Below are 21,856 nucleotides of genomic sequence, written 5' to 3'. Positions count from 1 at the left end.
AACACTTGAAGAAGCGCTGCACTGAATCTTCTCCCGAGGACCAGAGATGGTAACAAAAGCTCCAACGCAGTTTCCTTGTTGTGACTCCGCAGGGTATCACCGCTGTGATGCACGGCTGGGTCACTGTGGGGGTCAGCAGGTCACACTGTCTTCAGTGTCTGTCTCTTTTTTAGGATTTAGTAACTGATTCGGATGCTCACAGGGACACCTTGTGTTTTTCATTGTCCAACAGTGTTTTTGGTTGAGTGCCTCAAAATTGATTTTTAATTATGGGAGTGGTAAAGACACACTTGTTCAGGCTTGTGTGTTGCAGCGATTATCATTTAGTTACAAAACACACCCTAACAGTTTACTGTGAAAAGACTGCAGTGAATTCACATTTCTAAGAACGCAGGTGCATAGGCAAACACATCCTTATACATGCAAACACACCCTTAATATCTGACTTAAAAATGAAGGATGGGTTGTTTTTACACTAAGGTAAGTTCAACCTGTTTATTTTTTTTAATGTTTTTTAATTCCTTTTTAGTAGTCTTTTGGCATACCGTAACCTCAAGTTGCTCATTTGAATGTTCAAATCTGAACTTCTTGATTAAAAGTTGTTGTAATCGCCTGAAATATCTACTCACACACATGAAAGTATAATGACCACAGTTAAGACTCCAGTCCACTCCACTTTCTCTGGAACTGCTGTGCAATCTTTGATAATCGCACCATGTGTGTGTCTAAAATGAATTCTGCTGCATCTATAAACATATGAATGTTAATGTGAGATACTGTTTACATGCCAGCTTCATTAGGGTTGCGGAAAGGCTTAATAGATCCTTAGCACCAGCACAGATTTTTCCACAAAGTTGGCTAACTTCAGTTTCTGGCAAACATTCAACCAGAAACACATTAGTTTCAACATTTCAGCTTCAATCATTAAGCATTAAGAAACCAGTGCTGTCCAATGAACTAGACGAGTAAGATCTCTGTGACTTAACTTAATATCATGACTAATGCAGGTTGTAATTGCATCAGTGCCACAATCAATAGGCCATCTGCATTTTGTTCCAGTGATCAAGCAAAGATTTTGATGATTTTAGTGTTTTTTAGTGTTTGTTAGTATTTATTGAATGTCTATCATAAGGGCTGGACTGGTAATTTGGCATACCGGGGTCAATATAATTGTTTTTTGTTTGTTTGTTTGTTTGTTTTTGGTCGATATGCTTATATAGGCAACAGTCCGTAGGCCCGCTGTGCACCGGACCTTCAAACACTTACAGCAGCCCATTGGTGCATTTTCATTATTGACACTGGATTACCCAATCAAATATCTTAATTTCAAACTGTTCCCTCCCCTGCCAGCGTTCCCTGTGCGCCCGCGCACCTTGTATAAGAGATTTTATTGTGAAAGACGTGGTTGATAAAGACAGCAAAACGAAAGGTGGAGCTGAAAAGCGGAGAGACAAAAAGAAAGAGAAACAAAAATGCAACAAAATGAGTCAAATTAACCGACATGTTAGCAGCTACACTGTCAACAGCAACAACTAGTAAAAAACCCTCGCGTCACAAACGACTGCTGTTGTTAGCACTAGTCTTGGAGAAGTGCAGGAGGAGAGACAGAAGTCTATTTATGACCACATTTTGAGCCCATAGAAGTCCCAAAAAGAGAGTGGTAAGAATGATGGAGGGAAAAAATTAGAAGGGCAGAGATTCGAGTAAAATGAATGGCTACTTTGACCACAAGCCGCCGCTAATAGCTAAAGTACAGCTTTTAAATATAACATGATGCACTACAGTATAACTCATTATTAGTCAGTACATAGTGTCGTGATTTCTTTTGTACCAGTCCAGGCCTGTCTAGCATGTAGGCGGAATTTGTTAATGCCCCCCTGGGGATGAATAAAGTATCTATCAGTCTATCCACTTAAAATATCTTTATAGAGCCTTTATGTTTGTTGCAATTTCTGCTGCCCTATTGGCCAGATCTCATTTTAAAAAATACCATTTTTAATCTCAGAGAGACTTTTTTTTGTACATGGATAAATAAATAATGTATAAAATTCACTTTGTCAAAAGCTTGATTGCTGCTTACACATTGGAATGTTTTTGTTTTTTTGAGTCAGCAAGTCATTTATAACAGTTTAAATACGGGCATGTTTTTGGCAGATGATCACCTGTCTCCTGCCGCCCCGCAACCTGCAGACTTTGCCGCCCTCTGGTGGAGGCTGTCCGGTGGGCGGAGAGGGCGCAGGTCCGGTTGTTATGGTGAAGCATTTCCCCAGAGGGCTGGCTGAAGCTGGAGCTGCGGCGGACAGCAGCTGATTCAGTTTCACGGCTCGCACAGGACCTACCCCTGACAGGCAGCTCAACAGGTAAGATGTCGCCACTTTGTTTTTCTACTGTTTTACAATGAGTCTGCACGTCCTGCTCGGTTCAAACGATTGTGTTTAAGTTGAACTTAGTTGTCGCTGAGACGTTGACGTTAATTATCTGAGGGCAGCGGCTCCGACTGCAGCGTCGGTGAACAGCGAGCTAATGCGAAGCTAAGGTAACGTTAGCATAATATGACTTCACCACAGGTAGCCGCACAACAGGTACGCTTACCAATTTTTCAACTTATAAAGTCAAGCGTGTGGGATACAACTACTTTATGAGATCTACGAATGAAGCCAGTGGGGGAAGAGCCGCTTGCATTACCTGTCAGCAGACCATACACCTGTTGGGCTTGTCTATGAACCGCTAGGTCGGTTAGCTAATCCCATGACAGGAGCTAAAGCTTCCGCTGCTGCCGCTGTTAAAATTTCCATTATTGTATTAATGTCGTTTAGCGCTACAGCGATCGAATCAAACTGTGATGAAAAAGTGAAGGTGATTTGGGACTAAGTTTAACTTTTTATTTTTTAAGCTAAATATATCACAGCAGCGTGAAAGGGCGACCTGCCAGCTTATACAGTTAATTACCCTGACATAAAAAACTACAACTCATTTATCTTACATGCGGCAGCTCAGAGTTCAGGGTCAAGTAGATCCAATCATTTACTGAAATGGGTTTTGTTGGATAACTTTACCATTAGTTGAATTAATCAACTATTTTGCTAATAATAATATAATAATAAAAATAGCAAGCTCAGTCTGGCAAATGATATTACAGGTTGATGACTGAATGAATAATAATGAAAAATTCTGATATCTTATGATAACATCTCTTTTCTCAGCTAAAAGCGAATTGTAAAGATAATTTATTTGCTTATTGTGAAAATGGGCACACTGCACAGAGGCAGACCAACAAGTCTGAAGAGATTAAGGAAGAGAAATTCACGATCAAGCACGGCCCTTCAGCTATTTGACTTTAACCCTCCATCAATAACTTATTAACCTAAATAAACTCACAGGCATTTGTTCTTGTCAGGGCTATGTTTAAAGTTCCTCTTCAACAACATTGACTTGGTATGTAAAGTTAAATATTTGCAGGTTTCACAATATAGACTAAAATTAGCGTGAGGGCTCCTTGATACACGATGTGACAGCCCACACAGTGCTGCGTGCTTTCAGAGACTTAGGAAGAATGGATAAAAAGGCTGGACTGTGATTTTACAGCAACCGTAGCAATCGCCACTAAACTAATAGATACTTTATGAAAACAAAGACCTGAACTGTGAGGGTAATCCTGTCGGGTTTCTCTCTCTCTCTCGTCTTACTGAGGCATGTCTTTACTATCCCATTGTTGTTTTTAACAGATGCAGCTCATCCTGTCACCTGGCACCATTTAAAGATTCCTTTTTTTTTGTTTCTTCGCCTCTCCTCCTCCGCTCCAGCATGACATGACCCTACTTCCTACTTACAACCAGTCGGAGGAGTTAAAGTCAAAGATAGTCTGGCTGTCTCCTCCCCATCCTGTCTCCTCCTCATATTCTTCTCTATCTCCTTCACATTCTTTCCTCCACATCCTTTTAACCCTCTCTTTCTCTCTCTCTGTCCACATCCTGTCTTCCAAAAAAAGCAGCGGCTCTTTTGCCTTCATCATTGTGTTGTTTTTTTTTTCTCATGGTCTCTCCTAACCCTTGGCTGCTTGGTAGAATTACTGAGATTTCTGAGTGATTACATGGAGCAGCTCAAACCTTAACACATGACAGGGATTATTGTAGATCCTCCTCCCTCGCTCTCATTTGTAGTGATTATAATTTTGTCCGTCCTTCGAGGGCTGCAGCTACAAATATTTTCTGTATCAGTACCCAAAATGGAAATTATTTCAAGGTATGTGACATCTTCATTTATCTTGCTTTGTCCAGCCATCAGCCCAAAAAGACGTTCAATTTAAAGCAAGTTTTTTTTTTTTTTTTAACGCAGAGAAGCAGTGTAGATGCTACACTTGGCTTTTTGATTAGAAATAATGGTTCATGATTTGACAAGCCATTCCCAGCTCTATCCCTTCTAACAGTGAGTATTTGTGAGTATCTGGCACACATTTTAGGCTACTTTTGGCATTGTTTCAGACTGCAGGCGGGATCATTCCCGAATCATCAAGCTACACTGACTCAGCAATGTTTGTTTCAATGAGTGGGTCGGTAAGGTCCTCTGTTTCAAATCAAATAGCTCACCAGTCTGGAGGCTGTACACAGGAGCCGTCCGGTGCTGTTTTATGATGACAAAACCATGATTGAAGCACAGAGGACCAAGTGTGGCCAGATTTAAGGTTGGCTGTTTAGGCTGTATTTTCTGTTTTGATCAGTCCCACCCACCTGGTGAATGTTTGAGCCTCAGTATATGTATTCCTAGTACTCTATTCATTCTAGCTGTTGAGTGAAAGGTTATATTTGTCAGCAGCTGTAGACAGACCTTCCTGTTAGGTCACTAGGTGGAAAATTAGTCAGAAGACTACAAGTGTCACATTGACGAAGGGACGTTTTCCCAAATATAATAATTGTTAGTCATATTTTTCAGCGTGTGTGTGAGTGTGCACTGTGGTGTCTGCCGTGCTAAAATTTGTACACTATCAGTGATCTCACCTTGTCTTTTCCTGTGTAGTTTCCTGTCTAGTCTTTGCCCAACACTGGGAATCACAAGGTTCTTCCACAGTCTTCCCACTAACAAATTCCCCATTCTTTATATAGCAGAAGCAAAACTAACAGACTCATGAGGCCGAGGTCTGTTGTGCATCAAGTGTTTGTAGTGAGTACATCGGTAAGGTAAGATCACAGCATCGCAGAGAAATTAAAGCAAATTTTTAAAGATTATTATTGATATCATTTAGTTACATCATCCCAAAGTACGTGTACATGTCATTACAGTGTTGATGTTCAGATTTCCATTTATAGCTTTCTCCTCATTTCTTTTTGAATAGTTAGCAAAATCCTTCCTTAAAAGAACAAAAGGGCGGGGGAGGGGTTGCTCTTTGATGAACACTTGATGCTAGTGTATACTGTTGAAAATATACAGTGCTGTGCAAAAGCTTACATTTCTTTCCTGTTTTCCCTCTACGAAAATGGGAAGTTGTTGCAGCTCTTTATTGAAATGTGCAAAACTACAAGAAATACAGTATAAAAACAAACAAACAAATTTTGTGCAATTCTAACACCTTTATTCTTCAGCACAGTCTGAACTCTCTTAGACAAACTGTCCTATAATTTGTTAAGTCCTCAGTTAACAAAAGATTGGTCAACTGAAGGATCAGATGCATCTCTCTGATGGGCTTTTTTTCTTATTTCTTAAATATGTGACTTTCCGATAGTGTTCATGTGTTGTAGAGAGTCTTTAAGCCTTTTCTTCTTTTATCCTCTACAAAAAAAGAGCACACGTTGCTGAGATATGCACCGTTTTCAGCTAATATCTCTTGCAAACTATTTTATTTCTATCACACTGTTATCATCTTTGGCACTTTTCCTGGATTCAGCTTAAAAAATTGGAAAAATTTATTTGTCTTTGTAAAAGACTGCTAGTAACAATTTGCCTTAAGATACAGTTTAAAATATCTGTTATATGTAGACACAACACTGGTTCCTTGAGTTAGGGTCCTTTTTCAGGCTTGAATGATTCATAGGCCAGTATTAAGTGGCTTAACAAACAAAACATTCCTCTGAAATGAAATGTGAAAGAAAAACTTTGAAATACCTCCAGAAAGCCTGGAGAACTGCAGACCACGCCCACTTGCAAGAAATTGCAAAGGAAAGAAAAAATGCAAGGAAGTCTGACTCCTTGGAAGCAAAATCTAAAGAAATCAGGCATGGCTCAAGACTTTGGCATATTACTGTAGTTTCAATATTTATCTTAGAAATATCCTCACATGGTGACGCCTTGTCTAGCATTGACTACAACCAAGCTATTAATATGTCCAGAGAGGCAACACAGTATTGGGTCACTGACTGTTTATCTTGTAGTTTTTTTTCTCTAGTTCACTTCTGAGCTGCTGGTCTGTCTGAGTAAGATAATATTTTCATGTTGTGAGGATACTGAAGATGTGTTTTCTCTTTTTCATAGCAACATGACTTGTAGTTTGTTTGGCTAAATCTGAACTATCAGAGTAATACTCCAAAGGGATAAACTTCCCCACTTTTAGGCTTTAAAGCAAAGACTGGACTGAAAAGTTGTGGTTAAAATGGAATCAAAACAAAACAAAACTGGACAGTATATGATTTAAAGAGACAGGATCCAGAGTGGAAGTGGCTGAGTTTGACACATACTATTTTTGCATCAGTGTGTAGCCACAAGTTAGCGGTGTTCACACTCACAGCAAATACTTTTGTGTACATGGTGACTATGAATCAGGTGCTCGCATTGTTTTGTTGATGATGGGCTAACACAGAATTACTTGCGACGTAGAACTTAATTTCTCCTTCAGTCCAATTTTTACCCCTTAACTGTAAAAGGCTAATGGGGTATTGTAGTCACCTGGGCAGGCAGTGTGGATGCCCATGTTTTTGCATGTGCTAACTATGCAATGTAGGATTTTCAAAAAATATACCAAAAGTGCATATATAAAAAATCTTGATGAGTTCAAATCTCAATGACCTCAATGTTAAGGCCCCAGAGTTCAGGTTTTCTGAAAATCTGGTGAATGTGATGACTGAAGAAGGAAGTCACCTAGGACATTCAAATTTATACCATAGATGCATCTACTAGGAGCCTGAGGGGTAGCACTGGTAGCTGTGAGAATCCACAGTATCCTGAGCAGAGTGCAGTTGTAACATAACATTATTTACACTCTCCAAGATTAGCTTGCGTAGTGAAAAACATGTACAAGGATGTTGTGTCTTCCAGAATTGGTCCTTGGCAAGAGAAATTGTCACTATGTTTCCTGCTGAAAGGATTTCGGAAGTATTATCACTGCTACGCTACTTGGTTATGAAATGGATACATTTATTATTAATGGTTTCAGGATTAGTTTCTTAGTGAAAAAGTTGTGATGGAGGTCCAAAAAACATTAGGCTTGGGACATTAATGTAAACCTGGAACTCTGGTGCTGTCGGTTAAACAAACAAATAAATGTGCTTCATTGGACCTTAGTATGAGAGGATGTCTTACATGTTTGCTAAGCTTAACACTCCACGGCATAACATCAGAATATATTGCTCTGATGCCAGAGTTTGTGTTTATGTGTGTAATCGTACATTTTAATTAGAAATAAATTTATGACATTATCTATGTTAAGTTGCACAGGCGAGAAAGTTGGCCTGTGTGTGATGTATCATGCCTCCCATTACTACTCGTGTGTAATTTTGCTGTGTGTTGAAGTCCCATAGTGTACAAAAGATGTATGCATGAGCGTTCACATGGACACAGTTTGTAACTTCTTCCCAAGGTAGTCTAATCACTTTTCCTACGTTCTACCTACCTCTCCAAGTCTGCCTGTCTGACTTGCTCACCAACATGGATATCTCTTCTTTCTCTCTTTGACTCCTTTTGTCTCTCTTTTATTTTCAGTTTGGTTTAATAGCATGAGTTAGTAAACTGTGGCTCCATATTGGCGTGGTTTACAGATTTTCCTAACAGGTGAAAGATCCCTAGTTTGATCCTGGGAGGAGAAATAAATCCCTTGAGCGTTACATCAGAAAGGAAATCTCAAGAAAAACAACAATCTGCCAAGTCAAACATGTGGAGCTATCTGCTGTGACGACCCTTTGTAAATAAGAGGGAAGCTAAAAGTAGCTTTTAGTGACCTATTGTTAATCTCCAACATTTTCTTTAGACTGTAATTTGAAAAGGATTCAGGAAGTGTTAAGTTTGGTATTAATAGCATAGTGTGGTAACTTTAACAGTGTTCTTGCATTTTCCTTGCATTATCTGCCTTTGTGAATCAGTCAACACACCACATATATGACGTTTTTTTGAGGGATGGGTTGTTTTAAGTGACATATGTTTTTGATGACTGGATTTTATGCTTAAGATATATATGGATTAACCACACTATGGCTGCATCCATAGGTTCATGGATATTTCTTAAAACTGATTTTTCTGAGTTTGTTTTGAAATTACAAAAAGCATTCTCAGGTGTTGTCAAGAGCATGCCAAGGCAAGAGGTGGTGATATCATCCTGAGAACTAATTCAATGTCCACTACAGAGACATATTGAATAGACTATTGTTCTAATGACCCATTGAATAATCATTGAGGTTTTGCCGACATGTGACCACTATTAGCATGATGTCAATTTTTCTGCCATTCTGGATGTTTGACATTCATGGTGACCATGTAGGTTTAAGTGAATAAGTATGTAAATCACACACAGACATGGAGATCTGTCTGCAACAATCTGGCAACCTCCTGTTGCGAGGGGACAAATGAGTATTCTCTGAGTGGCTGTGAGTTGCTGAAGGTTGATTGAAGTTGCAGGAAAAATCATTGCTAAATACCAGTCATACAGAGACGGTCTACGGATTTGTCAGTGACCTCCCTGGCAACCACCTGTTGCTAGGGAAAAATATGTATTCCTCAACCAGTTGGCAAAAACCTGTTTGTGATTTGGCTGTTATTATATTGCTATGGTCGTAGAATAAATCTAAGTGATGCACTTGTCTAGAAACATTTTTCAGATATTCTCCGACCTTGAGAAAAAACAAAGAAAAGTCTGATTCAAACTGTAAATGGTATGCTATCACTGGGTTGATAGTTGCCAAGTATTTGCACACAAAACATGAAACATTGCAGGCAACTGTAACCAAATCAAACACTAGGAGGTTTTTGATGCAGCACCTTCTTTGCAGCGATAACAATATGGTGGAAATTACATATTGTTTACGGTTTGTAAATTGTACATTTTATATATATATACATCTTCTTCCCTATGTTAATACTGTCCATATGTATATAGCGCTGCAGAACTGTACGCCCCCCCCCCCAACATGTTTACACTGAGTAGGAGATGCTCTGTATCTCATTGTACAGCTGTATAATGACAATAAAGGCATTCTATTCTATTCTATTCTAAAACTTGTGAGCAATGTGGTCACGAGTATAAGAAACCACAATAATATAAGAAACCACAATAATGCTGTCATCCCCGAGTGATACACCATGTAAGATACACACCACAACAGTGGCAGGCCAGCACAGTTCCAGCAGGTCAGGTGAGGCCGTATTTTCATGGTGAGGGTGGAAACGCAGTAAACCGGTTTTATAGTCACAGGGACAAAAGGGGCACACTTTTATTGTCTGCTTAGTCAGTAGGATATCTTTATTCAGAAAGAGCGGTGAGGGCAGCCTTGATTCTCACATTGGTCACTTTAGAAATGCAAATCATCAAATTCCATCTCTTTAATGTGCGCTGTTGTGAATTGCGTATAAAAATAATTTATCACTCGTTGTTTATGTAAACTCAGCAAACATGAAATGTTAGTGAAGTAAGAATCAAAGCATCTTTTTTCAGAAGAAATGAACTTCTGATGTGCACAAATTAAGTAGTGGCTGATTTTTGTGAAAGATGTGGACTAAGGGATGTATTTTAATATACAGGTGATATATTATGGCTTTGTTGTTTATGTCTGAGTGTCAACATTTAACATAGGCTTTGAGTATGAAAAGGTATCTTTAAAATTAGGTCACAGCACAGGATAAAATGTCAAAAACTCTAGGTTTGTGAGTCTGACAAAACCCCCCAACATATTTAAGATATTTTTCCCACTGATCTCTCAGATTGTGTCTGGAATTATCCCACTAATACATCAGTAAAGTTCTTGAAGGGATTTTTCCAGATTTCTCTAATCCTTTTTCCCTTTAAAGCCCCTTAAAATGCCACAAAACTTATTCCCCTTTTCATTAGTTAAGTGCAGTATAACCAAGGCCACTGACTGTGATTGGACTATTCTTTAAATATTTGCCGTATACTTACTGTTTACTTTTGACTTTTACAGTGCTCATTTGTGGATACTATGACTTTCTTCTCTGAGGAAGAAAGGTTAAAAAGCTATGTTGTATAATTGTTGGTACATTCTAATTGAAACTAACCTTCATTACACATATCTCTGTCCTGTGTATTCCAAGTCTGCATTAATCTGTGTGTTTAAAAGACAGATCTGGGTAGTAGCCTTCAATCCATGGAGAGAGTCAGAGTGTGACCTTAAACTAAGGAAATCCTTACATTGTAGCTTGTGACAAAGGGTGAAGGGTTAGGTATCCTGAAAATAGTAGGTGTACACAGAATACTAATAGTTCTTGCCTGTCCCCAAGGCAAGAACTATTAGTCTTTCAAATGGCAGGGTAAAACCCTATTTAAAAAGCACAATTATAGTTCTTTGTATGCTATATCATATTGCACACAAGGCTTTAAGATATAGGCCTCTGCACTTAGTTTGTAACAAAGGACTATTTGTGTTTAATACAACTATTAAACAACTATTAAAAACACTGTTGGAGTCTTAATGAGGTGAAAGTCCAAGAGGACTGCTGTAATTGTTATGTCTAATGATTCTACACTTGATTGCCCTCTAATCTTGCTGATTTATGGACTGGTGTGTTCTCCCAGCCTTGTGTTTTTTTTGTTTTTTTTTTGTCGTCATTGGTACCATGTTGCAGTAGCTATGTCCTGGGACTACAGTTTTATTCTTATCAGTCACTCTCTCTATCTCACTGAGTGCCTCTAGTTGACCTTCCTCTCAGCGCTCACTGGCCCAGGCCTAAATAATAAATGAACAGCCTGGAAAGAGCCGAGCGTGTGAGCCGCGTATCTCTACTTGGAAGTGAACGAAAGCCAATGAGAGTGATCTCACTGACCAGGGTTGTCAGGGGTGGGAACTTGCACCATAACAGGTCACATACTTGTTACTTAACTGCATTGCCACAACATCCATCACTCACTCTCACCGTGTGAATACCCTGTAACACATGTAATGTGTGTGCTGGGCTGCAGGGTGTGTCAGTCATTAATGAAAAGCATCCCACCCTCTCAAGTTTCCTTCAGGAGAGGAGTGGGAGAGGAGGGAGTAGGGGAAAGGAGCTCAGGGGTTAAAGATAACAGGATTAAGAGAGCAGTATGTTTTCATTATACTGTAACATAGCCCTGACATTTTGTCTCAATGCAGTTTTTCCTTCTCTCTCCCTGACTCACAGGCTGAAGACTATGTCATTCAAGTTGGTGAACACATTATACCACATCTTTTGAAGATTTACCAAAAAGTGCACCAACACTATCAACAGGAAGTTGTGAAATGTTGTTATTTCACCACCCAGAAATATTTTAATTCTGTCAAATATTTTTTATTGTCAGTAACTGAAGTAGGACTCCTTTTTATTCTCATTGGATGTTTGGTTCTTTCCACCTTGTGGATTTGTTTTTCACTGCTGCCTATGGATTCTCACAAATCCACACCTCCTTTGGACCATATACTGAAGTATGATTGCTATCCGTTTGGATTAGAAGCTAAGATAGACTGACCTTTATAGTTCTGTTGTTTTTTTTTGTTTTTTTTCTGTTTGCCAAGTGGATGATTCGCCAAGTTACCCAAAGTAGAAATGGATTGGAGGACTGACAGCTGGTTGAAATCTACCCTTTGGATTATTATGTTTTGGACACCTTCCTGCTGCTATTTTACTTTAGCACGATAAGAGTTTTTAAAGATGGGAAAGAGACAGAAATATCTGTCACCTGATTGCACAACTTAGTTTTTTTTTTCCCCATCGTATTTCTGAAATTTTTGTTGTTTTTTGTGGTTCAGGTTACTTTTGAAGATGAACTGCAGCATCTTTTTGTGTTCTCCCACCCTGATGTAGGCCTCTTTGGCTTCCCTTTAAAAAGGACAAGAGAGGCATATGATAAATTAAGAAGGCTGAAACCCCCTAAAGGATATCCTCACATAATAAGTGAAAGAAACAGTACTATAGTAGCTGAGCCGCTGTGGCAGCCAGTGGCGGTATCATGGCAGCAGAACACGGCGAGCTGCTTGCTGAGATGGCAACCATGGGGCGTCTGAGTGCCACAGAACGGCTCAAGCATGCCAAGAAGCGACGCGCTCAGCAGCTGAAGGCTTGGGCACAGATGGAAAAGGATGCAGCAAGAGGGTCGAGGGCCAAAGCAGATAAGAAGAAGCCACGCACCACCAAAGTGACATTCCCCAGTTCTGTCACCCTGCTTGATGCTGCTTCCCGCAACGACCTGGATGAAGGTGGGTATACACACTGCACAAAAAGTTCATAATCAGAAGACAACAATTTTTTTCAAATGCTTCAGCTTAAACGCAGTGATTTTTAGCGCATCAAAGTGCAAATATATACTAATCCAGGGTATTGACACCTGTAGAAAACTGATCAAGATCTCAGAAACGTGTGAAGGGAGACCCCAGAAGTATTGGGGTGCCATGAATTGACTGTAATGCCAAGGTTTCTTTGTCCTGTAGCTGTTGGCATTTGCTGAAAGAAGCTCTTGCACTGTAAAAACCAATGACTTACAGGAAATGAAAAATTTGTACTGAATATATCCGAGATTAAAAATAGTATTAAGAGCTTTATTGCAAGTTGTTGGAGCTAAGCTAGTTGGTAAGGTGGTAAATCACAATTTTTGTGTTTGTTTGTTTGTATTTTTATGGAAAAGACTCTGCCCTGGTGGTCATGCATAATCTGTATGTACATGATTGTAAATTTCTTTTTTCTTTTTTGCTAGTGAGGGAGATGCTTAACAGCGGAATCAACCCAGATCTGGTCAACGAGGATGGACTGACAGCTCTGCATCAGGTAACATGCATTTAGCTCCAGGAGCCACCAGTTGACCACTGTTCACTGTTAACACTGCCAGTTGTACAAACTTAAATGCCTCCTCTCACTTACCTAGTTCTGCCTTTGCACTAATCAAATGCTAAATGTATCATCAACATTACTGATTACACACAAAGCAGTGTACCAGTTTACATGGCATGATTTTGTTATAGCCGGTAAAACCACATGTTGCACATACACCACTGTCAACATTTAGGCCACTTCTGTTCTGTGTCTGTGTTTATGTTTGTTTGTGTGTGTGGTCACAGTTTTGAGCTCACCAAGTACTAGTTGTGTTTATTATGTCTTAACGTTTTCTTATCTTAAGTTACTTTACATAAAGAAAGTAGTTATTACCCTGGATTATAGATGGAAATGGTGAAAAAGTTTTTTTTTCTTGCATTCCTATTTCTGGGCAACCTCAGTCACATTTAACTACCATAATATTGCTGTGTTTTGTTAGTTGAGACCTTAAGACACCTTAAATCTTTGCAATTTTCTCACCCCTTTTTAATTTCTCCTTATATGTTCACACATACACGCACTACTACACACTCCTGAGAGGACTGTTTGTTAGCACAGAGAACTCTTTATAAGAGCAGTTTGCTTTGCCGTTTCCCTTGGAAAATTTGGTGTTTACACAGAGGGCTGAGTACATGCAAATTCTTTTCTTTATCCAGTGCTTTAGTTGACATTAATACTAATGTTTAGATTTTTCTACCTCTGCTTGTGGTCGTTTTTCAACATCATATTTTTTCCCCAAGTTTATTCCATCCGTTTTTAATAAACGGTCCACCATTTTCAAAGGCTTCAAGTTAATTGGAAAATTGACTGACAGGCAGTTTCCATGACAAATTAAGCAGAAGAATAGTTGCATTTGGGATTTTCTCACTGGAACTCCTAACACGATGTTCAATGAGATGTTGTTGTAAGTGAGGGAGACCATGATTAGGCTGAAAATCCGCACAAACCTACCATGAATAGAGGAAAAACTTGAGGTGGGTCCAAATCAGCATCTGGTTCATTTTTAAAAAGAAGGAATGCTCTGGTCATGTCAGCAAAATCAAAAGTCCTTAAAGACCCAAGAAAACAGCTAAAGTGCATTATGACATAATTATTTCTGTGATTGAGAAAAACAATTTCACAACATCTGACTAAGTCAAGAACACTTTCAATCCCTCTCAAGGTTTGCAAGTAAGAGACGCCTTTATAAATGTAAATACAGAGGGTTTACCAAAAGGAACAAACTACTAGTTACACTCAAGAACAAGATGATCAGATTAGACTTTGACAGAAAACCTCTAAAAGAGCCTGCACAGTTCTGGAAACCAAAGCTTTGTACAGATGAAACCATGATGAACTTGTGCCAGAGTGATGGGAACAGAAAAGTGTGGTAAATGAGAGAAACGACAAGATGAACCAAAGCAGACCACACTATCTATCAAACTTGGTAGGAGCAGTGTCATGGTATGGGCATGTATGGATGCCACAGGCCACTAGTGTTTATTGATAATGCAATTGCTGATAGAATGGCAGGATGAACTGTGAAGTCTACAGGGCTATACTTTCTGCTCACATTCAGTGAAATGCTGCAAAACCAATCAGAAACACAGTGTTAATGGATAATGGGCCAAAGGAAACTGCAAAAGCATCCAAAGAGTTTCTCAAGGCAAAGACATGAGACATTCTTCAATGGCCATGTCAGTCAGCTAATCTCAAACAGAGCATGTTTTCACAAACATGAGTCTCACAAACAAGCAGCGGCTGAAGCATCTCAGCGGAGGAACAGAATTTGGTGATGTCCTTGGTTTCTAGACTTTAGGGAGTCAGTCACTGCAAACAGTTTATATCAAGGTGTTGATAACAATCCTTACATTTAAAAGATTTATGTTGGTTTGTCCAATTACCTTTTGACATTTCCAAAAATGGAATATATAAAAATATATAAAAATAGCTGTAATTCCTAAATGGTTATTACAGTACTTTGATTACATCCAATGGATTCAAATGAAAATTTTGCACTTCAATTACATCATACTTAAAGTTGCACACTGGCAAAAGCACAGTATTAAAAAAGAATCTGTCATTGTCCAAAAACTTATGGACCCAATTGTATCTGCTGTCTGTTTTCAGTGCTGCATTGATGATTTTGTGGAGATAGTGCAGTGTCTGCTAGACGCTGGTGCCAATGTGAACGCTTGTGACAGTGAGTTGTGGACCCCTCTGCACGCTGCTGCCACCTGTGGACACACTGGTCTGGTGCAGCTCCTGATTCAGGCGTGAGTGCTGCCTCACATCATAACTTTTCTGTTTCTGTCACAAAATGTTTAAATTTCTAAGCTAATATATTTTGTTTATAATGTGCTTTTTTTCATTTCAACCTCAGTGGATGTTATTTACTAGGGCGCATTAGAGACTTAGAGCCTTGTTGGGAAGAGAAAGCAGTTTCTGAACCCAATGCAAATAAAACACTTAGCAGCTTTGCATATTAGGGTGTGTCACTCTAACTCGGGTCTTTTTGCATATGGATATGTGTGCTTCCAGTGGGGCCGATCTGCTGGCTGTCAATGCGGATGGCAACATGCCTTATGACATCTGTGAGGATGAGGCTACCCTTGAGCTGCTGGAGATGGTTATGGCTGAACAGGGTCAGTGAGAAGTTTGTGAACAGATTAACTTTCCTGCCTTTGACAGGTCGGGAAAAAGAGGCATGATCAAGCTTAACTTACCTGTCATTTATCACATTTGAAATCAGATGGCCAACATTTATGTGCAGTCCCAAAGTAGGAAGAAAATAAATCCAAGTCCAAGTGATCTGTTCAATCCTGTCCTTGTGTGTCTTGTCTTGTGAAGGGATAACTCAGGACCGTATAGATGAATGCAGAGGGGCTAAAGAGGCGGCTATGCTGGCTGACATTCAGGCTCTGGTTCAGAGCGGAGCAGATTTAAACGCACAAGATGATAATGGAGCAACTCTGGTGAGACACAAGGACACATGCACATGAACTGTGTGGTGTACTTAAGATTTGTCAGCTCAGAGTTCAAGTCTATATCTAATGCTGTAAATCTAGATATTTTGAAAACATCTGATTAGAAATGCAATAATCCCCTGACTGTTAACAGGTTGCACAGGTTTCCTGCTTTCTTTGTAATGTTTTACCAACCATTTCTGTAACATTCAGCCAATGTAATAATAATATAAAGGTTCAGAGAATTGAGAAAATATTTTCTTAATTTTATTTTGTTGTGAAATTTTGTTCTTTACTGACATGCAGTTCGTTTTCTTTATTCTTTTAGCTCCATATCGTATCTGCTAACGGCTATATGTCTGTGGCTGAGCTGTTACTAGAGAACAAGGCTCAGGTGGATGTGAAGGACTCTGATGGGTGGACTCCACTGCATGCTGCCTCCTGCTGGGGACAGGTTCATACTGCTGTCATGCCTAAAGCAACCAGTTTTCTGAAATGACTCATTCATAGTGTTTTGTGTTTTTTGTTCCATAGATGCAGATGGTGGAACTGCTGGTGGCACATGGAGCCAATCTAAATGCAAAGTCCGTCTTAGAGGAGACACCACTAGGTGAAACTAGAGTATTGTTGTTGCTGCTGTTTCTGCCTTTAGTATCAAACTTGTTCATGAGAGACACACAAGTGTTAAACTTGCTTTTGCTTTTCAGATGTATGTGTTGATGAGGAAGTCAGAGCCAAACTGATGGACTTGAAGCACAAACATGATGCCATCATGAAGAGCCAGGACAGGCAGAAAGGCACACTGCAAAGACGAGCGTCTAGCACAGGAAGCAGAGGGTGAGCGTGGAGCTCAGTGGAACCAGAGAGTGAAAAGCATACATTGAAGTTGAAACGGTTCATTGTTTTACTGCTTCCCCTCCTGTCTCTCATTTCTCTGTGCAGTAAAGTGGTGCGTCGCGTCAGCGTGAACGAGCGCTCCAGTCTCTACCGTCGGGAGCACCACAAAGAAGCCATGGTGTGGCAGGAGCGCGGTCGACAGCCCGAGCCACAGGACGATGATGAGGACAGACAGACCGACAATGAGTTGCACCAGCATGCCACCATGGTGATGGAGGTTTTGTTTGGAAAATGTTTCTCATGACTGTTTTTGTGACCATTGCAAACAGTATAAATGTTTTGTGGTTTGTTTGGGGGTTTTTTTCCCCTTGTGTTTTAGGTTGCTGCTCATGGTGCAGCAACATCACATTTGGAAGAACTGGAGGCTGCAGACAGGAAAATTATGCCCAGCCTAGGGAATGGAGAGACCTCTGTTTCTCTGGCATCTTCTGTACCTGGAGAGCAGTGGAGTGGGGGAGGAATCATGGAGCGCAGCGCCTCCTACCAGCTCGGCTCTGCATCTGGAGCGGGGTCTGCAGAGGGCGAGGGGGCAGATAATATGACTCGGGAGAAATCACACCACACCTTGGCTGACCTGAAACGCCAGCGGGCAGCTGCTAAGCTCAATAAATACCAAGCACCTGCACCACCGCTGCCCTCGCCCGTTGAGGAGGAGCCCTCTGTTGCAGCAGCTGAGGTTACAGCCACTCAGGCTCAGCCAGAACCTGAAATGACACCTGCCGCCGAGGCAGTCTCCCCCAGCCAGGTGTACTTCACCCCAGCCAGTGGAGATCCTCCACTTCTGAAACTTCGAGCCCCTGAGGAAGAGCAGTCCAACAATAAGGAGCCTTGCTGTGGACTCATGTAGAAAGAATCATGCAATCAGACAAATATGCTGCCTATAAAGTACAAAAGCTGGTGGCAAAAAGTGGCAAAAAAAAACCCCTGTTAAAACAGACATGCTTTAAGTGAATCACTGGAGACTCTTTAGGTTAAGGCTACATGCCAATGATGGATCAATCTGCTTTGCATTCCAAGTGAACTAAAGTGCAATCTGTGATTATTCCCCCTTTGATTAGCTTTCTCATTTCTGTTGCACATTTCACACCTTTAGCAGGTCCTAGCTTTCCCTCCTGCTTCACCTACAGAAGAACTCCAGATTCTAGTGTTGCAGTTAGAAGCCGACAGCTCCACCACTCTATTTTTTGGGGGCATTACATTACTCATCTCTTAAATGCACAATTAGACTGGCTGAAAGCCTTAGAATCATGTGAGGTTTTATAGATAAGGCAGAAGACTGAATTGCAGCTGATTTATTTTAAATTAATGAGGTTCTTTTTTTTTTTTCTTAATGAGTGCTATGACAGGTACATGATCTACATTAGCATACATTTATGTTGTAAACAAGAGTGAAAGAGGTTTGTTTCTTTATGGGGGATTAATCGTGATTGGTTTAATCAATATTCTGAATTTATATTTAATGAAGATGGACCGTTTCCATGCTTGATTTATTTTTTTTCTCCTCTGCTTTGGACTGAAAAAAAAGTTTCTCTTGTTCCTTTCAAGTGCGCAAAATTTGAAATGCTGCAATTTGCTAATGAAGCATTTGTCTCTACTGTGGGGAAATTTAGCTCAGCCCGTCATCATCATCATCTACCAGATTTCTATTTTTCTGTCAGTATTTCTATTTTTCTACCGTCAGAATATAATCATATTATTTATTCTTCCTGATCCGGAGACAATTTATAAAAAGAAAATTACGATACATTTGTGTTAACTGAATTGTCAAAGAGTCTGTTTAGTTTTCTTGTCAAACTGAGCAAACGTATCACGATTGTTTATCAGAGGTTGGTGCCTTCATTAAATGTCTTATTTTAAAAAAAAAAAGGTTTGCAACGCTTGCACGAAGTCCCACGTTTAAATTTTGTGAGCAGTGGGATTATTACATAATCTGTCTGACATGGACTTGATGTAAGCTCAATGCACTCTTAATTTCTGTATTGCATTTCAGTTTTGTTAGTGATTTTTACTGATCCCTGTTTAGAAAAACAAAACATAAAAACATGTTTTCACAAATGATTTTTGTATATATTTTTTTTAAATGCAAAAACTCTTAATGAATGTATCTGGATGTTATGACCGGGACGCTTACAGGGAGGGGATCGGATAGTGGGTTTAAGATGAAATATTTTATTCCAACTTACATTTTTAAGTGTGTGATTTGAGGCACAGATTTGATCAGGTTATTGCCTTATAGTTGGTTCAAAAAAAGCTGAACATATCCTAGTCTGTCTTGTTTGTTTGATGTTGATGACAGCTCCCTCTTGTGGTAAAAATGATCAGCTGAATATTTTTTACTTGCCCTCACTCCCCCTTTTGTCTTCCTCTTAGATCAGATCAGTCACTCTCTGACTTTCCGCACATCTCGAATGACACAGTCTGTTCCGAGCCATCTGCCAGAACTGCAGTTAATACACAATGACAGCTTATTTAGGTGGTTTAACATTGTGGTGCACCAGAATTACCTTCATCCACACACATAAATATATGCACACAGATCCTTATGTTGTATAAGGCCTCAGTAACAGTTACCCTTATGGGGAGGGAGTGTGTTAAAATTGGAAGCTGCTTATGTTCAGACTTGTTTTGACTGTGAGCCAGCACCACTGAGTTACAAGGACTGAGCCTGTAAGTCTCTCCTTTAGTAATTATATAGCTGTTGCACAACATAAGGTATGTGATGTTGATCTGTCATTTAACGTTGAGGTAAAGTTGGAACAGATGATGCACTTACAGTCTGACAAAATGCACATGAAAGTCACCAGGGCATCACATGCTTGCGTGTGAACTGTTTTAGTTTGGGATATCAAATGTCTTTCCCAAACTCTTTCCAAGACATCTGGGGGGTGTCTCACACTGTCCTACAGATACACACTCACAAACCTTTTCTTTCTCTGATTAAAACAAATGACATGCAAAGGAAGGAAATTTCCATGTGAAGGTAAATTTTATTTGACATTGCACCCCCGGCATCAAGTTCCTCTGCATTCTTTGCCAGATAGGTGGTTTTTCTCTGGCACTGTAGTTCCTTTCACATGAAAAGACAGAACTGTGATGTGGTGTGGGAGTAATTTATTAACCCATACCTTCGTGCCATAGACCAATAACCTAAACCAAAATACAGTATACAAAGCAAAAGAATGAATATAGTTCTAAGAAGTTTGAAAGTCAATATTTGGTAATGACCACTATTTATTCAACACAGTCTGCGCTAATGAAAGCTGTCTTGTAGTTTCTTTAAGTAGTCTTCAGGAGTACTTCTCCAGGCTTCTTGAAGGACATTTAAAGCTCTTCTTTGAATGTTGGCTGCCTTTGGTTTCCTGTCAAGATGAGCCCACACTGCTTCAACACGGCTCCACCATGTTTTAGAGTCGACTGTAGACACTCACTGTTGTACCTCTGTCCTGACTTCCTCTGTGCATATTGATGATGAACCAAAATTTTCACATTTGGATTCATCACTCCATAAAACCTGTTGCTACTGATTTCAGTCTGTGTCTTGTGTAATTTGGCATACCTCAGCCTTTTCTCCATGTTTTCCTTACTCAGAAACGGCTTCCTAACAGCCGCTCTTCCACTGACACCATTTCTGATGAGGCTTGAGCGAACAGCAGATTTATCAATTGAAGGGGCAATGCATCTCTCAGGTCCTGTGTCAGGTCTTTGCTGGAAATTTCCCTGTTTCTTAAGGACCTGACTATCAGATGCTCTTCTGCTGTAGTCTTTAGACCTGCACCTTCTTTTGTCTTACTCCATCAGATTTTTTAAGGGCATGCATGAAAGATGCCAAATTTTCACCTAAGAGCTCTTTAAAAATTGACCTTCTTGGTACAGTTTTATGCCTTTCAAACTGTGTTATCTTTGGCATTTCATATTTTGATGTAACAAATGATGAGTTTCGTGACAGGCTGTTAGTCACAAAGAGCCTAAAGATACAATTTAAAATTGGTTCTTTGTTAAGTGGTGTGATGTGTAGACACAACATTGTTTCATGCCTTGAGTTAGGTGCCGTTTTCGTAGTTGAATGATTTGTAGGTCAGTGTTAAGTTGTTCAACAAACAAACAAACAAGCACATTCTTCTGAAAATGTGAAGGTACAAGGACTGGAGTCAAGATGACTGAAAAAGCAGCCAGTTTCCAGTGGGAAAAAAAAAACTTTGAAAACTTTCAGAACTCTTGCCCAAAACCCTCTTTAGAAGTCTGTTTTTCTACAAGTTAGCTGTTGCTATTGCACTTAATGTCCGTCATAATACAGGGCATTATTCATCAACAATCCAATAGAAATGATACTGTTAAAATGACACAGACAGCATTAATCTGACCCCCTCCCTCCGGCAAAGAAGTTTCTATTCTGAGTTGACAACATAATACTTTAATAGTTACTCTGTTGTTACATTCACTGTAGCAGTATACCTCTTTTATGGATTTTTTTTAACAGCTAGAAACGCTAAGTAATAAAATTAATGATACCTGCATTTCATTTATCTGCTTGACATTCGGGGTCCTGGTATTGTGCATGCTGACTGTCAACCTGTAATGGCTGTCTGGGACACTTCACTGTAAGAAAAGCCAGGCCTGCTTCACCTGCTATGTCGAGTCAAAATCTCTGCTTCAGAGCAGGGCCATGGTATGGCTGATATTACACTGTTGTCCAGTGGTGAACCCACAGCAAATCACCCAATTAAAACCCAAGTTTTTGTTTTCAGCAAGAATTTTCTGAATGAGAGAAACAAAAATAGAAGCTAGATGTTTGATTGTATGATGTGTGATTGACACGGATCTCTAAA

General features: G+C 39.8%; 1 protein-coding gene across 2 annotated transcripts; it reads left to right on the top strand.

The window, feature by feature from the left end:
• The first annotated feature begins 1,508 nt into the window (after positions 1-1,508).
• Positions 1,509-21,720, top strand: ppp1r16a (protein phosphatase 1, regulatory subunit 16A). 2 transcript variants are annotated; one of them, XM_031750076.2, is made up of 12 exons: positions 1,509-1,660; positions 2,155-2,360; positions 11,527-12,578; positions 13,073-13,143; positions 15,298-15,443; positions 15,709-15,812; positions 16,018-16,142; positions 16,462-16,587; positions 16,668-16,743; positions 16,841-16,970; positions 17,076-17,238; positions 17,350-21,720. In XM_031750076.2, the coding sequence occupies exons 3-12, from the start codon at positions 12,332-12,334 to the stop codon at positions 17,875-17,877; spliced, it is 1,716 nt and encodes a 571-aa protein (XP_031605936.1). In that variant the 5' UTR covers positions 1,509-1,660; positions 2,155-2,360; positions 11,527-12,331; the 3' UTR covers positions 17,878-21,720. The 2 variants fall into 2 exon arrangements, with proteins under 2 accessions (XP_031605936.1, XP_031605937.1); XM_031750077.2 differs by lacking the exons at positions 1,509-1,660; positions 2,155-2,360 and adding an exon at positions 4,032-4,242.
• Positions 21,721-21,856: the final 136 nt, after the last annotated feature.

This window comes from Oreochromis aureus, linkage group 9 (assembly GCF_013358895.1).
Source record: "Oreochromis aureus strain Israel breed Guangdong linkage group 9, ZZ_aureus, whole genome shotgun sequence".
Classification (NCBI taxonomy): domain Eukaryota; kingdom Metazoa; phylum Chordata; class Actinopteri; order Cichliformes; family Cichlidae; genus Oreochromis; species Oreochromis aureus.
This window is presented reverse-complemented; position numbering and strand designations above follow the sequence as displayed.